This window comes from Giraffa tippelskirchi, chromosome 8 (assembly GCF_054371585.1).
Source record: "Giraffa tippelskirchi isolate mGirTip1 chromosome 8, T2T-mGirTip1v1.2.pri, whole genome shotgun sequence".
NCBI classification, from domain to species: domain Eukaryota; kingdom Metazoa; phylum Chordata; class Mammalia; order Artiodactyla; family Giraffidae; genus Giraffa; species Giraffa tippelskirchi.
The window spans coordinates 77,525,687-77,541,827 of record NC_137282.1 but is presented as its reverse complement, the minus strand read 5'-3'; the positions used below and the strand labels follow the sequence as shown (position 1 = coordinate 77,541,827).

General features: G+C 47.4%; 2 protein-coding genes across 25 annotated transcripts in view; one reads left to right on the top strand and one right to left on the bottom strand.

Annotated features, from left to right (window-relative positions):
• Nucleotides 1-16,141, bottom strand: part of MCPH1 (microcephalin 1) — a 232,568-nt gene that overhangs the window by 62,471 nt on the left and 153,956 nt on the right. The gene's annotated exons all lie outside the window — the stretch shown is intronic.
• ANGPT2 (angiopoietin 2) overlaps nt 10,581-16,141 on the top strand; it is a 55,997-nt gene continuing 50,436 nt past the window's right edge. For all 3 annotated transcript variants that reach the window (XM_081521376.1, XM_081521375.1, XM_081521374.1), the window contains exon 1: nt 10,581-11,176. In XM_081521376.1, coding sequence (XP_081377502.1) covers nt 10,886-11,176 — 291 coding nt within the window. In that variant the 5' untranslated portion in view covers nt 10,581-10,885. The remainder of the gene's footprint in view (nt 11,177-16,141) is intronic.

The window sequence follows — 16,141 nt, the reverse complement described above, 5'->3', positions numbered from 1 at the left end:
CGTCAGGGAAGGGGGTCCGTCACAGCAGGCGACTGAGACAGAGAATCTGCAGGAGGGAAGCCCTGCGTGACATCGCTCAGCCTGCATCTTTATAAGCTGTTGTCTTTGAGCAAGTTGGGGTGGATGCCCAGATGTCATCTGGAAACAGACAGTAACGGCGACCTAAGGAGGCATGGTTTCGGGCTTTGATGAACTCACAGTTAGTGGGAAAAATGAACCATCGTCCCCTCATCAAGGAGCCTCACTGCACCTCCACCGGTGTGGACAGATGAGGGGTCTCTGTGAAGGTGGCGTCCGGCATTCTCCCTGCAGACACGAGGGAGGAGGCCTATAGGAAGTGGCACTGGAGCTGGGCCTCCAGGAAGGAGGACAGCCTTACACGGGGTGGATGCAATTAAAGAGGCTTGGGATTTCTAAGAGATGGTTTCACTGCAGCAAAATGAAGCTTTGCACAGTTATCACCACCTTAATGGGCTTCCCTGGTGGCTCAGACAGTAAGGAATCTGCTTGCAATGTGGGAGACTCAGGTTCAATCCCTGGGTCAGAAGATCCCCTGGAGAAGGGGATGGCAACCCACTCTAGTATTCTTGACTGGGAAATCCCATGGACAGAGGAGCCTGGCGAGCTATAGTCCATGGGGTTCCAGAGAGTCAGACACAACTGAGTGACTAACACATACCACCTAAAAATATCTGAGCTGTCTGGATTTCTCCAGTCTTAAATAGTAAGCACAACCACCAAACAGTCACAGTGTTTGGTGGGGGCTGCAAGACAGCAACATTTTAAAAATTATTATTTAATTATTTGGGAGGCTTCCCGGGTGGCTCAGACGATAAAGAATTTGTCTGCAGTGCAGGAGACTGGGGTATGATCTCTGGGCTGGGAAGATCCCCTAGAGAAGGGAATGGCAACCCACTCCAGTATTCTTGCTGGGAAATCCCACGGACAGAGGAGCCTGGTGGGCTAAAATTCATGGGGTCTCAAAAGAGTCAGACACGACTTAATGATTAAACAGTACCAGGGCAGCTGTAACTAAGAACCACAAATTGAGTGGCTTAAACAACCAAAATCTATTCTCTCACAGGTCTGGAGGCTGGAAGTCCAAGCGCAGGGTGTCTGCAGGACCAGTTCCTTCTGATGGCTGGGAGGGAGAATGTGACCAAGCCTCTCTTCAGCTTCTGGGGGTTGTCGGCAACCTTGGGGGTCCTTGGAGGCAGAAACTTCACCCTGACCTGTGCCTTCACCTTCACACGGTGTTCTCCCCGTGGATAAGTCTGCTTCCACACTTCCCCTTTTCATAAGGTCACCAGTCATTTAGATCAGTCCTCACTCTGTTCTGGTGTGACCCATTTTACCTAATTACATTTCTGATGATTCGATTTCTGAATCAGGGCAGACCCAGACAGACTGGGAGTTGGAACGTCAATGGATGAATGCTTAGGGGATACAATTCAATCATAACAAAGACCCTCAAAGCAGCGACAGATTTATAAAAAGTTACCATGCTGACTGGTATTCAATTCCTGGATCAGGAAGATCCGCTGGAGAAGGGTAGGTTACCCACTCCAGCATTCTTGGGCTTCCCTGGTGGCCCAGTTGGTAAAGAATCTGCCTGCAATGCAGGAGACCTGGGTTCGATCCCTGGATTGGGAAGATCCCCTGGAGAAGGGAAAGGCTACCCACTCCCGTATTCTGGCCTGGAGAATTCAGTCCATGGGGTCGCAAAGAGTCGGACACAACTGAGCAACTTTAACTTTCACCATGCTGACCAGTCATATCTTGCAGATTTTTATTTCAGTCACTTGTAACATCTCAATGACACTCAGGACTACCCATTTACTGACCAGACTGGGATTTCTTTATTTACTGTCATTATCTGTCTCTTTCAGAGCAGAAATCTACAGAGCAGGCACTACTGGACCTTCAAGGGTCAAGATGAATGGAGGCTACTTAGCTATTTACTTTTATCTAGAAAAACCTAGACTGTTAAGATTTATGCCATTTACAAAGTAGTGGGTCTCCCTCACAAGACTAACAAACTTGCTAACAGCAAGATCAGGTCTCTAAACTTGTTCTTTACGGAGACGGACAGCAAAGACCTCCCCTTTTCTACTGTTACAATCACATGGCTTCACTCACTTGGGTAGCAACCTGATCATCCGATGACGAGAGAGACGGATTCTGGCTCTGTATGTGCTAAACAAATGCTTGCAAGTATTTTTCACTGCGCGCACATGTGTGATTGTCTACACTGAAGCTGTCTAACATCTGTTGTGGTATCCTTTTGCACTAAAATTATAATGAAAGCCTTCTGGGTAGTGTATTAGTTGCTATTGCTTTAGGTCCTAAATTGCATGTCATTTCTCTTAATGACTTTAACGAGAACACGGAGAGTTTTGCCTGCTACCTGTTATCAGGCCGGCAGAGGGAGCAGGTGAGTATTACAAGCAGCATTTTCCTATAGGTGTCACAGCAGATTTTTGTTTTGCTTTAATTTTTATTGTAGAAAAGCAAGACTTTCTGACCTATAAACTAAAAATGTCCCTGAAACACACATCAAGATTTTGGGGAAAGGTCAGTCAATACTATACTTTTTCCTGTAAATATTCTACTAGGATAGTTTTAAGGCTTTCAAAAACTATTGTTGAGATTTTTTTTTTTCTCTTGAGGGAAACAGATGCCAGGAACTAGGTATCTTAATACTGCTATAAATGTCCTCTCTTCACAGGCTTTGTACAACTTACTTCCTTTAATTTTTTCTTTTGTATCAGTCTTTCTTTGAATTTAGGCCCTTTCCCTAAAATGAAACACTTTGGGAAGTACAGTTGATTATTAATGGAATACAAAAGAAATTGCTCGAGATGGGATTAAGAGAAAAAGTGGGGCATATACACATGAGATTATCAGGAAAGATATAAATCACCAGCAGACCCCGTACTTAGATTCCTGAAGGGACAGGAATGGCATGGAGTATTTTTATACACTTGGATGCAAACATCATTTCCTTTTATGCATAACTATTTATTATACTTATAATTCTTCAAAAACTATATATAATTCTTCAAAAATGACTTTTAGTACATGTAACTCCATAATCAAGCCTAATTTCCCACAGGAAGATTTTTTAATATCAAGTCAGTTAGACAGACAGGAATACCAAAAGAGGGTCACGTGCTTTTATTAGTTTTTTTTTACTTCTTTGACATAAGCAATTTTATTTATGCTAACCTATAACCAAGAAAGATAATATATCTTCATGGAAATAACACACATGACATTTTTATCTCTCTTATTTTAAAAGGTTTCTCAATAATTAAGATAAAAAATTTATAAATTTAGATTAAACAAAGATTTATCTAGATGGCATTAGGCCACTCTCAAGAGAAAACTCATTCTGAGAGGAATTTGGACAGTTCTTCAGTAGAATGGTTATGACAGAGAGACTAGACACATTTTTCACAAGCAACAGGATCTGACTTCTCTATAGCTTTGCTGAAATGAATTTAGGAACATTTAGTCATAAGCCCACTTCAAAATCTTTTCTGTTTTGAAGCCCACTTCAAAACACTCTAACAACAGTGTTAGTCAAAGGAAAGATTTTATTGACTTTTCATTGGTCATAAGCAAAACAGTAATCATTGACATCAATCCATTAAAAGAGAATGTTTAGCCTTTTTTTTTTCTACATACGGGCAGAAAACAGGACACAGAATTACTGGCAGAAATATTATCAGGCTAATGCACTCATCTATTGTTTTAGAATTTCATCCACTGCCTTTTTAAAGTTATGACTTGTTTCTTGACCTTTTAGGCACTATTTTTGATGGAAAGATAAAACAAAAATATTGGAGGATGAAAATATTTAAAAATCAAATAGCATTTGAGATAACTTCATGTAACAGGAGAATTATATAAACTAACATATTTCTAAAAATTCAGGGAATTCATCATGAAATCTTAGAAAAATAGTTACTTGGATATTTCCCAAGTTTCTAGTAAATAGAAAGCTTTTCCTTTTCCACCCTTCAGGTCCCATATGATGCACAACGTGGCTTTACAAAGCAAACTGTCTGGAGTTGATGTTGTGCTGGCTCATGGCAGCACAAAACTGTCAAAGATTCAGGAATCTTTAAAGTTTCCTTAAAAAAAAACCAAAACTGTCTTCTCTAAAAGTCTTTCAGACATAATGTCCTAGTAAACACTCAGATAAGTTAGAATGCGTGAGGATTTGGTACCTCTTTGACTAAACTAACTTAAATCAGAATGACAACCAATAACCTAAGTGAGAATGAAAAAGACTTTTCTCAGTATTAACTCGGATGCTTCCGTCAATGCTAACCTTCTGACACAAAGATGCCCACAGCTCCCTGCCAAACAGAAGTCACACAGCTGAGAGAAGGAAGATAATCGTCTCAGATAAGGCGATGCTATCGAGGCCTCTGCCCTTCAACACCCGGCCCTTAAGTCTGTCTGCTCTGAGAATGAAAACACGAGGGGCATGCAGGGGAAATGGCTATTTCCCAGGAAAGGAAATTGCCTGAAAACACATCTGGCAAAGGCTTTCTCTGCTCCTCTGGCAGGCAGACGCTTATTTTAACCAAATATACATTTCCTTACCTTCTGCAAAGGTGAATTCGATGAGCCAGTACCCGATTCTAAGTGGAAGCCACTTAGCTTTCCCCTAAATGGAACGGGCCAGCTCTTTCATGGCAAATGCTATGTATGTTTAATTGCAGCTAGGACAGGAAATCGTGTTAAACTGGGCAGCATACTTCATTTCAGAAACCGTAGGTATTCTCAAAGGTACATTATCCTCTTCCAGCCAGCGATAGGGCATGAAATTAAAGAGGCAAAGGACGGAGGGAAAAAAAAAGTGTTAACACCAGAAAACTGGAAAGATGGCAGGGGTGGACATAGATGCAGGCAGACAAGAGGCCGGACCTCCACACACTTCATCCTCAGTGAGCGCAGCTGAGCTGAGTGTGCACCGCTCTGTGCACTTGTAAGCAGAGAGCCCCCACATCCCAGTGCCAGGGGCCCAGGCAGGCACGCGCTGGCCCCGTCAGTGACCGGCCGCCCCCGCTCGGGTGACCAAAGGCCACGGAAGGTCGGTCCATCGGCGGAATGGGTTATGTCTCTGGGGTGTGCCGTGTGTTCAGCACAGAGGTGACAGCCATGTGACCTGGAGATTCCCCGCAGTTCTCCAAAGGTGCTGAGCTCTGCCATGTTAAAATCGGGATGAAAAAAAGTCATGGCTTTGGACTTCCTGGTGGTGCAGTGGTTAAGACTCTGCACTTGCAATGCGGGGAGTGTGGGTACTTTCCCTGGGAGGGAGCAAAGATCCTACGTGCTATGCTAAGATTCCACATGCCACCACAGCCCAAACGAAACAAACAGATATTTAAAAAAGAGCAAACAGACAAAAACCAAAAGAACTGGTTTAACTTCCACTTAAATCCATGAATGTAAAAAAGAGGCACTGAGGTGCACAGGCTGACGCAGCCCTGCGGTCTCGCCCCGCCGAGCCTTGGTTTCCATGCCCACCACAGGGGCAAGATGGACCTTCCGCAGCTGCCCGTGTGTGCGTTGATAGCTACAGGGTTTCTCTTTCCTCTTTCAGAGGCTTTCTTCTTGCTGCCGTGCTCAGACCCCATGGCTGGGGACTGTCCCCCGCAGCCTGACAATCTCGGCGTCTGACACTGGCTCAACTCGGCCAGCACCTCCAGGGAGGGGCCGCCCCACGGCTTCGGCATGATGGCTGCGGACCCCACGCGAGCCTCTTCGGGCCTGTCCCACGGACGTGATGCAGGGTGGGGACAGAGCTCTTCTGTGACTCACCACGGAGGGCCTGCTTCCAGAGGCTGAAACACTCCTTTTCTGTCTTTTCTTTTCCTCTCCTCTCTGTTTTCCCTTTCTCTCCTTTTTCCTTGTGGCTTCCTCAGCTCTCAGGCGTTGTCGCATACAATTTGGGGGAAAAAAAAGTAGTAACTTTCTCTTGCAACAATTTTATGTCCAGTGAACTTCCTAATGGCTTCCCCTGTACACTGCACACTAAGCTGTAAACATGTTGGCTGATGTAACTAATTTTAAAAAGGCCTGGACTGAGAGGGTGATGGGTGAGAGGTGCCCAGTGCCCCTTGGCCCCAGCCCGCCCGGGGCCTGGGGTCCTGAGGAGCCCGCTGTCTGCGAGTGGCTGAGAGCCAAGAGAGCCCTCAGCTTCACCTCGGGGGGTATTTCAGCACCGGGAGGTCCTCTCACGCCAGCACAGCACTTTTGAAAAACTAAGCCCATGCCGGCCCAACCACCGAGGCCTGCGGACATTGGTGACACGGTGATGGCCACTTCGCTGCATGATGGTGACCAGCAGGTGCAAGACTGACTCTGGGGATCTGCCCAGATGCGATGGAAAGAGATTCTGGCACAAAACGTCAGTAGACATGGGAGATCAATGCGCCCCCAAGTACGTCTGCGTGGTTTCTCATCATTCCCCATTAGCCATGGGCTTTTGGAGTGGACACTTGCCACATACGCTTGCTGCTCAGAAGGCAATGACCACTCCCCCAACCCCCTGCAACAGCTGATTCACTTCTATCCCTCCTTGGTCCAACAGTATAACTAACCCATTAGATATGAGTTTCAAACAGGCTCCCTGGGAAGAGCAGAAGTCACGCAGGTTTCCCTGAAACCCTGTCTGGTGATCCAAGCCCTCGCCACGCTGTACTGAGTTCAAGCTGGCACCGTTTCTTGGTTTCTGGCTTCCAGAACCACCACTCCAGCACCTCACGGGTGGTCCTGGGAAGGCTGGGGTCAGTCAGATCCCAGATCTGACAGAAGCGAGTCCCACGTCGACTCTGGACCTACGCTTCTGGAGCCACGACCAGGCTGTTTCCGCACGTCCGCTCCACAGGGCGGACTGGAGCGGAGGCGCCCTCGCCAGAGCTCCACGGCGCTGCTCTCTACCAGGGAAGACGGTCACGTGGTTCTCCTGGTGCCATCAAATGAGGATTCACTCCCTGATGGCCAAGTGCAAAAGGGGAACTTGAGACAGCGCTACAGCGGATAAATGGGAGCCTCCGGAATTTCAGCTGATGACATACAGTGCAGGGGAGAAAGCAAACATTACTAAGAAAATAAACAGCACCACACACAGCTGTTCCGCAGAACTGTTAGGACCAAAAAAAAAAAGAAAAGGCTGGGCAGGAAGGCGGCTTTGGGGAAGGCTGTAATAATATTTCTCGTTTTATAGCCCCATCTGCCTTTAGTGAGCCTGTCAGCAAGTCACTGACGGAAACTCAAGATTCTCTTTGAAACTGAACAGCTCTGAGAAGCAGTCAAGGCTGCATCCAGCCTCCATCCCCAGGCTGGGGTGGAAGTAGCCACCGCTGCCTGCTGCCCGCTGCCCGGTGCTTAGGGAGCTAACGCGTCCTGGGGGCGAGTCTGCACCCAGGGCGAGGTCTTCCCTCCTGACTGCCCTCGGGAGCCCCCCCTCGGCCCTGCTGGCCCCTCAGGGGTCTCCAGCTGCTGCTCCCGCGCTGGCCGTGCTGAACGCGTCCCTCTTCCCCGTGCTTCCTGGGCGGTGCGACATTCAGCCGGCCGTCCAGCCCTGACCGCAGAAGGCGCTGCTCCGCTGTCACACTGGGGGCAGTTCTCCCAGGGCCTCTTCCCTCTTGGAGTTTAGCTCCAGCTTCCAAGCGGCACTTTCTTTTTGGTCAAATGTTCCTGTCCCTTCCCTGAGCCCTTTCCCCTGGCCTGTCCCACAGTTCTCGTCCCTGGAAGAACGGGCGCTGCTCCGAGGCACGGAAGGTTGCCCGAGGTCCCCTCTTACACTGGCTGTGCCCTGGGAGGCCTTGAGACCGTGTCGCACACCCCCGCAACCCCCTCCAGCCCGCAGACCAGGGCCTGCAGTCCCCGTGGAACGGCCAGTGAGCGAAGAATGGTTCCTGCATTTTTAAAAGACTGAAAAAATCCAGAGACTATTTCATGATGTGGAAATTATGATAAGTTCAAATTTCAGTGTCGATGAATAATGCTTCATTGGCACACAGCCACCTCCCATCCTCGAGGGTTTTCTCTGACGGCTTCTACGCTACGACGGCAGAGCTGAGTAGCTGTGACAGAGCCCGTGTGGCCCACGGACCTGAAATACTCACTCCCGGACATTTACAGGGCACGTCTGGCAACCCCTGTTCCCCTCCGAGTCTTGGGGAAGAATTTCTGCATACCTACAGGGACCGGCTCGGTGCATGCCCGGACCCGGAGGGTCTGCACAAGGGAGCACCTCCTCCTACCCCCCGGCAGGACTGATGCCCTCCTGCGTGTTCTCTCCACATCCCAGGGCCGGGGGCTCCCCGCCTCACTCCCTCTGCTTCTCTCCGTCCGACACGCCATCATGCTCCCCAGCACCTGGCACACAAGGACGACTTGTGGCGCTCGCTCTTCCTGTGGCTTCTTTTTAAACCACCCTGTTTGCCTGAGAAGCAGAGAGATGATCTTGGAAATCACATGTGCGATATTATTACCTTATAATATACACTTTCAAATAGGGAAGCAACTTGGACGAAAAAAGTGCTCCCCGTGTTTCTGCTTCATGGTCAGCCAGAAAAGAACACAGCGACAATATCTGACGGTGGAAAATTTAATGGGAAGTGCTGGAGAAGGAAAGTAATATTTCTGACTTGCATGCATTATTTCGTATCATTTTAACTCTATAGGTGCTGCTGAGAAAGAATCACCCTATTTTGCAAGTAGGGAAACAGAGGCTTAGAGGAATTAAGCATTTGCTGCAGATCTCAGAGAATCAGGGTTCTAACACAAGTTCTGTCTTCAAATCCTACACGTTCCCTCTGCACTTAGTAGTCTGAATGGGTATATCTTTAATTTGTCCCCTTAGTGGAAACCTTGCACCCAAATCAAGTTCTAGCTTTCCTGAGCCATCAAGCCCTTTGAGAACCTGGGGGCATCTACAAACCCCTTCTTAGAAAAATGACACGAGCTATTTTATCCAAAGATTGATTAACAGGACCTTGGGGGTGGATTAAATGACAATGTCGTGCTGAGTGCAAGCAACAGCTTGTGATATTGTAATAAAAATATCTGTAATTGCTATTCGTGAGAAAGCCAGAGACAACTGTTGTTTGAGACCTACTCAAAGCCAAAAGAAAGGTTGTATTTCAGTTAGACTTTGGCAAAAAAGAAAGACATCTTTTCCTGTCAAAGTCTGTGGACCCCACGAGTTCTGTCTGTGGACTTTGGGGTTAAGAACCCCTGCTTTGGAGGTAAGCTGGGGGCCAACTCACGCACAGGAGGGATGTCTTTAAAGGTCTAATCAGGTCTCTTGAAACAATTCACTCTACAGACCTCAGTCGTCCAAGAATTAAAATCACAAAATTCCCTGATATCTGGTCTTGCACGATAACATGGACACTGGCTTGGCAGGTGGACGAGGTCCACTGGGTCAGTGCTGAACTGGCCACTGCTGCCTGGGAGGAACCCTGTGCCCTGGGGCATGGACAGACCCTTGCAGAGGCTCCACGTCACCACCCCCTCACCCCACCGAGCACACTCTGGCCGATGAGCGAGCATACCGTCAACCCCCAAAACGGTCAGTTTTAGCTATTGAAGGAAGTACCCTGGAGGATTTACAGTGCCACGGAATTGAAACAGAAAAACCTTGGGAGTTAACGCAGGCAGCCCTTGAGTCTGGCAGACGAGGACTTTAGGGTTAATTAAAAAGAAGTGATTTGCCTGAGTCCAGCACTGAGTGGGACTCATTCAACTGATCCTGGATAATATGTCACAAAATGATAGGATCTGAGCAAATTCTACCCTAATAAAGGAGAAGTTTACATATGCCACTCTCAACCGCCTCTTAAATTCTGATTTTTCTATGGATTCTAATTTAGCGGACAATTAATCAGCCTAGTTATATATTAAGTTTACTTTGAATACTGGAGTGGATATTTTGCTTAAAAGATGAAATGTCAGTGCTCAGAAACTGACTTTCCTAACACAAATTGAATAAAGCGTGATGTTCCTATCCAGCTGTTTTAAGATGAAAGTTTTGCATACTTGGCTAAATGGTTCAAAAATCAAGCAATACCAATGAAACTATTTTCCCTCTGAAAAGGCACAGAGTTTACAAGAGCGAGACTTCTTCCTCTTTGTTTGTAATAACAAAAATAAACCAAAGTCCTGACATATTTGCAGTATTTTTATTCCTAAAGGAAAAAACAGGAACTTTCATTGTACTTTAAAGCTATTGCCCCAGATATTTACCAGCTTCGTGCTGTGAAATCAGTTTCAGACACAGGAGACCTAGAGGCTCTCTCTAGGAAATACTCAATTAGGGTGGTGCCTCTGAAATACCCAGGGGTCCTGTAACTGATTGGTTTTTCCCAGAGGGCTTCTGCAGCATATAGTCCCGGTTGGACAGTACACATGAAGCCCGGACTTTCCTGTGGCCTGGCTGGTGAACCCCCTACAGGAAGATAACGGACAAGCCGGGAGGGCGGAGCCGCTGGCTGCACATGTCTGCCTGCTCTTATCAACTTATCATATAAGGAAAGGAAAGTGATTGATTCGGACCCTGACACCGCAGAATCTGGGGGAAGAGAGACAAAGGAGCGGGTCTGGAGGGCGAATGCAGCCCTCACGGGGAGCAGGGCTCTTCTCCCCACTGTGATCTGACAGTCTGCTGCGAGGCCAGGGAGGAGACGGCAGCAGAGACCAAGGTCGCAGCTGGGAAACGAGGGAACAGGAGGCTTTCCTTGATGGACCTTGAGCCTCTGCCGCCAAGCCCCGCGTCTGAGAGGGCAGCTTAGCGCCGGGAGTCTCATGCGCCTGGAAGTTTGCTGAGCGGGTGGTTTATTACCGACAGACAGAAAGAATGTGGCAGCTTGTTTTCTTGACTCTGAGCTGTGATCTGGCCATAGCCACAGCCCACAGCGGCTCTCGGAAGGGCATGGACATCGCCGCTGGGAAGAAGCAGTATCAGGTTCAGCACGGAGCCTGCAGCTACACGTTCCTCCTGCCGGAGACGGACCACTGCCGCTCACCCTCCAGCGCCTACGTGCCCAACGCCGTGCAGAGGGACGCGCCCCTTGACTACGATGACTCGGTGCAGAGGCTGCAGGTGCTGGAGAATATCATGGAGAACAACACACAGTGGCTCATGAAGGTAAGGAGGTGCCTCTCCAGGGCACGGCAATACCGGCTCAGGTTTCACCGCCAGCCCAGGCGGGCAGGAGGGGGGTAATCAGAGCAGGGAGGTGGTGGCTGACACCTCTGAATGAACGGCCACTTGCTGTCTCCTGTGCTGCCCTGCAAAGGAGCCAGGGCTGAACAGGGACAAGGTTTACTGGGAGACAGTGCCGGGATCAGTGGAGAGATGTCTCTAAGGTCAGGAATCTTTATGAATAGAGAAGTGTCCTTCTCTGTACAACATATGGGCTGTGTTGTTTGTGCAAGTGGTTTAAACTCCGTGACACCCATTACCAGGGACCTTATAAACCGGTCGCAGGCGCGGGAGGGAAGCTGTGAGCAACACAGCGCCGGAGCCAGGAAAAACGTGACAATCGCGTTAATTACGGATACATAACGGATGGACTGAAGTGCTTTACCAATTTCCTGAATTTATTTACTAAAATAGATCGGGGCTCTGGGTAAACAGGAGGAAATTAAATAAAGCAGACCTTCCATTTCTCAGAACCTCGGGGATTTTATCCCGAGGGCTTGTCATCTGTCAGTGGGGGTGAGTTTTGCCAGCGTCCCAGCGGAGTTAATGCTGCAGCCCCTTCAGTTCCTCCACCGGCTCTGACGGTGACCCCACGAGGGGCAGGTGTGCAGAGCACCTGGCTGCAATCACGCTGTGACCAGGCGGTCACGTTCTCGGGGCTCCCACGAGCCCACTGCTTCAGGCTTTTCACAGAGAATTTGACTCAGGATACTGAAAGCTCAGTTTTGCTTTCACAAGCTACCATTTTCATATGTGAAGCTGTTTATACAAACACCAAATCACCCTGAAGTTCTTCTTGTTGTGGGCTGTGTATATTCTAAAGGGGGCTTAGACAAACTGCACGCATAGATTAGTCACTAACTATCACAGTGACATCACATCACGGCACTTGCACAGCAGAGAACAACGGTTTAAAGCCAGATGGGAACTTTCACAACAAGCCGCTTTCCCCCATTCAACACTCGCCGTAAACCTTCTGTTAGGACACCTTATCTTAATCTCAGAGTAGATCTTGGCTCCTGATCTGTGTTTCTCATTAGCTCTCCTACCTTCAGAGAGGAAATGACCAAGTTATTGCTTTGGTCCTGAGCCGAGATGAATGAAAGCGCTCGGCACTGCAGTCAGTGTAACAAGAGGGGTCGCTTCAAATCAAAGAACAGAAAACAACAGGAACGTATCAGAAAGACTTGCCCTGTAATATGAGACTCATTAGTCCTGTCTGTGAGTATGATCCCTTCTGGGCAAATTCTCTTTCCTAAGAAGTTTCCCGTGGTGCTTTTAAAAAAAACCTAAAATTCACAGATGTGCAAATAGCGAGGTTAAACTTAAAAAGTATGCAGCCATACAGGTCCGCATGTTTGGAAGGCAAACTTCCATCCTCCACATCTGCCCGTGCGGGCTTCCCGTTTCTCCCTGAGCCGCCCTGCCGCCGCCGCTCGGTCAACGCCAGGGAAGATGCGCTGTTCACAGTCCAGTCTAATCTGCCCGACCGGCGAGTTGTCTCTTAGGATACCCGGTCAAGAAGCATAAAAGAGTGGTTTGCCAAACTCAGGACAGCTAAATTATATTTGCTTAACGAAGCCCAAGTTAGGTATACCTGGAACTCCACACACAGAGCTCGTATTTCTCTCTTAGATAAACAACCCCCTTCTCCTCCATCTCTGAGACGCTGTTTAGAGGAGAAGGACAAGGAATCCTACAGGAGTGACCAGCATTTTTTCCTTTCCAGGTTCAATGAGCAAATATTTGAACAGTAGCACAATGGTGTCTCTAAATTCTTTCTTTAGCCCGCGAGCTCCGTGTCCCCGAGAACGGCTTCGTGTTGATCTTTTCAGGGGCTCACACCTGTTCTCTCAGCCTCTCCGGGTTATGTGCACGTGAGAAGGTCAGGCTGTGCGCTCGCTTGCTTTACTGGCTCCTGGTTTTGGAATGAGAGCAAAAAAACCAACACGATGCCCGCTTACAGTGATTGAATGTAACCTCTCTGCTTGTTTTTTACTTCTGTGTTTTGCCACCTGTGATAATAAACACTGCGTTTCTCATAAGGGAGAAAATAATATGCAGTGGGATGACAGATAAGCCACAATGACCAACATCACAGTCGAGCCCCTATTGATGGATTATGACAGAAAGAAAAAGCACCATGCTGTGCTCTGCATATTTCCTTTTCTTTAGGGCAGTTTTTTTTCTTTTTATGATTCCATACTTCCTTTCTCTCCCCGATCAAAACTAAGAATGAGAGAGAGGAGGGGAAAACAAAACAAAACCTTTTAAGGTTTTAAGAAAACTTGCTGAGCAGGAAAATAAGGCCAAGTGCGCGGTGGATTTCAGGGTAGATGAGCACCGTCTCTCCTTTTCCGTGGCTAGTAGCCCCTTGGGAGCTTGGACTAAGAAAGCAGTTTCGCACATCATCGAGAGAGGCCACTCTGCCCCTCGACTCGGCCAGGCAGAGGAAGCGGCGGACTCCTGAATGAGCGCAGGGCAGCATGAATGAACAGGACAGGGAAGGCGCCCTTGCTGGTCAGCAGGGGAGCAAGGACAAGATCAGTCGTGGTGGTTAGGGACCAAGTACACCCAGAGATCCAGAGAACACCGCACGGGGGCACCTCCCCTGGCTAATCCTGCTGCTGTTCTAAGCCTCTGCCCCAGGGACAGGAAACGCACTTTATAAAATCTGACAAATAATTTAGAGGGGTGCATTGTATCTTGCTAGGAGATCGAATTTTTTTTTTTTTGTCCCCGATCAGAAGAAACAGGGAAAGGAAATAAACAGTTATTTCATACTGACGAATACTTTAAAAGCTATAAACAACTGCAAAGTCTATTGTGCTTGCAAACAATGTTTGGAAAAATAAAGCTAATGCCTCTTCAGTTGATGCAAACATTTCCTTGTAATCTTACTTTTTTTTTTTTTCCAAATGACAGAAGCACAGGCTGGAACTGTAAACCTGAATGGAGATCCTTTTCTTTCTTTACAACCAAGGATGCTATATCCTTTCAACAGAGTATGAGAACTATTCATTAGCTCAAATACAGGGAGCGGTAGCTGTGCTCCTAAGAACAAAACTATGGTTAAAAACTGAGGGTGAGAGGCTCGTGTGTGTTCTTGTGTGGCTACAAAACACTCCTTAGCTGTATATCTAAACAAGCAAACCAGTAAACGAGAGCCTGGCTCATTCCAGGAAAGGAAGCCAACCCCATGCAGCCACAGCCCAGCTCTGGTGCGGTGCGCGGACAGAATCACCATTCCCACCGCCTGCACTGCCCTCGTCCCCGAGTCATGAAACATGACTGTGTTCACTGTTGGAAGCAACTGCTGTGCCTTCAGACAAGCTGACTAAACCTTCTAGTCGAGACTGTGAGGAGGTGATTACTATTACTATTTAATTACACATTAATATCATCATAATAAGCAAGGAAGAGATGATGAAAATTTCACTGTGGTAGGAGAAGTACAACAGATTTAAGGTAGGAGAAGGCAAGTTTAGTATAGTGTTTACTGTATGATGTATAGTACAATATGTGCTTACCCATATGTATTACAAAAAAATACGCATTTACTATACGGATAGTTTGCATTACATACACTATAGACATAACATACATTTTCCATGGGCAGGTGGCCTCTGCGTATAGAAGGGGGCTGCCTGACATCCTGGATGAACGATGCTGGTGTCCCCCGGGGGGAAGATGCAGACTTGCCCACAGAGCCTCCAAGCAGGAAGTGGACCTGTGCACACACCTTCCATCATATCTGACTTCTCTGTCAGACACTAGATAACCAGCTAGTCTCCATACTGTGTTTTGAAGATTGGTTGATTTTAACCAACATGGTCCTCTACAGTTTACAAACAGGTTGTAACCCAGGAGTCTATCTGTAAGCCAGTTACTGCATGGTAAGGAACTTGAAGAGGATGCTGGTCACCTTATAAACGGTGATCAGATGCTCAAGCTGGTCCACAGGACTCAATTCTATTCCATAAAGTAACTGAAACTTTGTATATGTGTAATTCAAGAACAACAGTGCCAATCAACCCTCTCGCCATATGCATCACTTAAGAATAAAACAAAAATATGAGAGTAATATATGGGCCATGTAAAATTACGAAGTCAAACCTTTAAAACAGTAGAAGGGAGGATGCACATTCTGTTTCCTCTTAAGCTTCAGTCCCTTTCTGTGAGATGAACACTGACAGATGTATTTTCATCATTTACATGCTCAGTCGTGTCCACCTCTCTGCGACCCCACGGATTGTAGCTGGCCAGGCTCCTCTGTTCATGGAATTCTCTAGGCAAGGATACTGGAGTGGGTGATGCACCCTCCTCCAGGGGATCTTCCCAATCCAGGGATTGAATCCAGGTCTCCCACATTGCAGATGGATTTTTTTTTCCCCTCAGTCTAAGCCACAAGGGAAGCTAGCCCTTTGTTGAGACAATTTAATATCAAAATGAATAATTTCCTTCTTCTTAAAACATGAATGGTGGTATTATACAGTGATCAGAATCTTTTGTTTCTTTTTGGGGGGGCTCACAGTGACATGAAAAGAGGCTGAAAGAAAGATTTTATTTAGGGGAAAATTTGGAAGACGAAGGTAAAGGAGACTCTGGATTAAAGGGGTGTGTGTAATATATAACGGAGGGAGGAGAGAAGAACACGGTGATGGGGCCCATCAGCACAGGGAGGGGCAGTCAGTGGGACAGCTGCTGTGACAGAAGGAGGCGGCTCACACAATTCCCTATTCTGGACGCCAAAGGGCCCCAGCCCTGGGCAGCTTTGGAGGTTCTGGGCTGAGATCAAGAGTGTGATGCAATGAATCATGAACACGTACAGACTGTTTCCAGGTCAGATGCTCATAATCTGCAGAGCATCTCTATCACTTACTGATAATGATGACTCACCAAACTAGC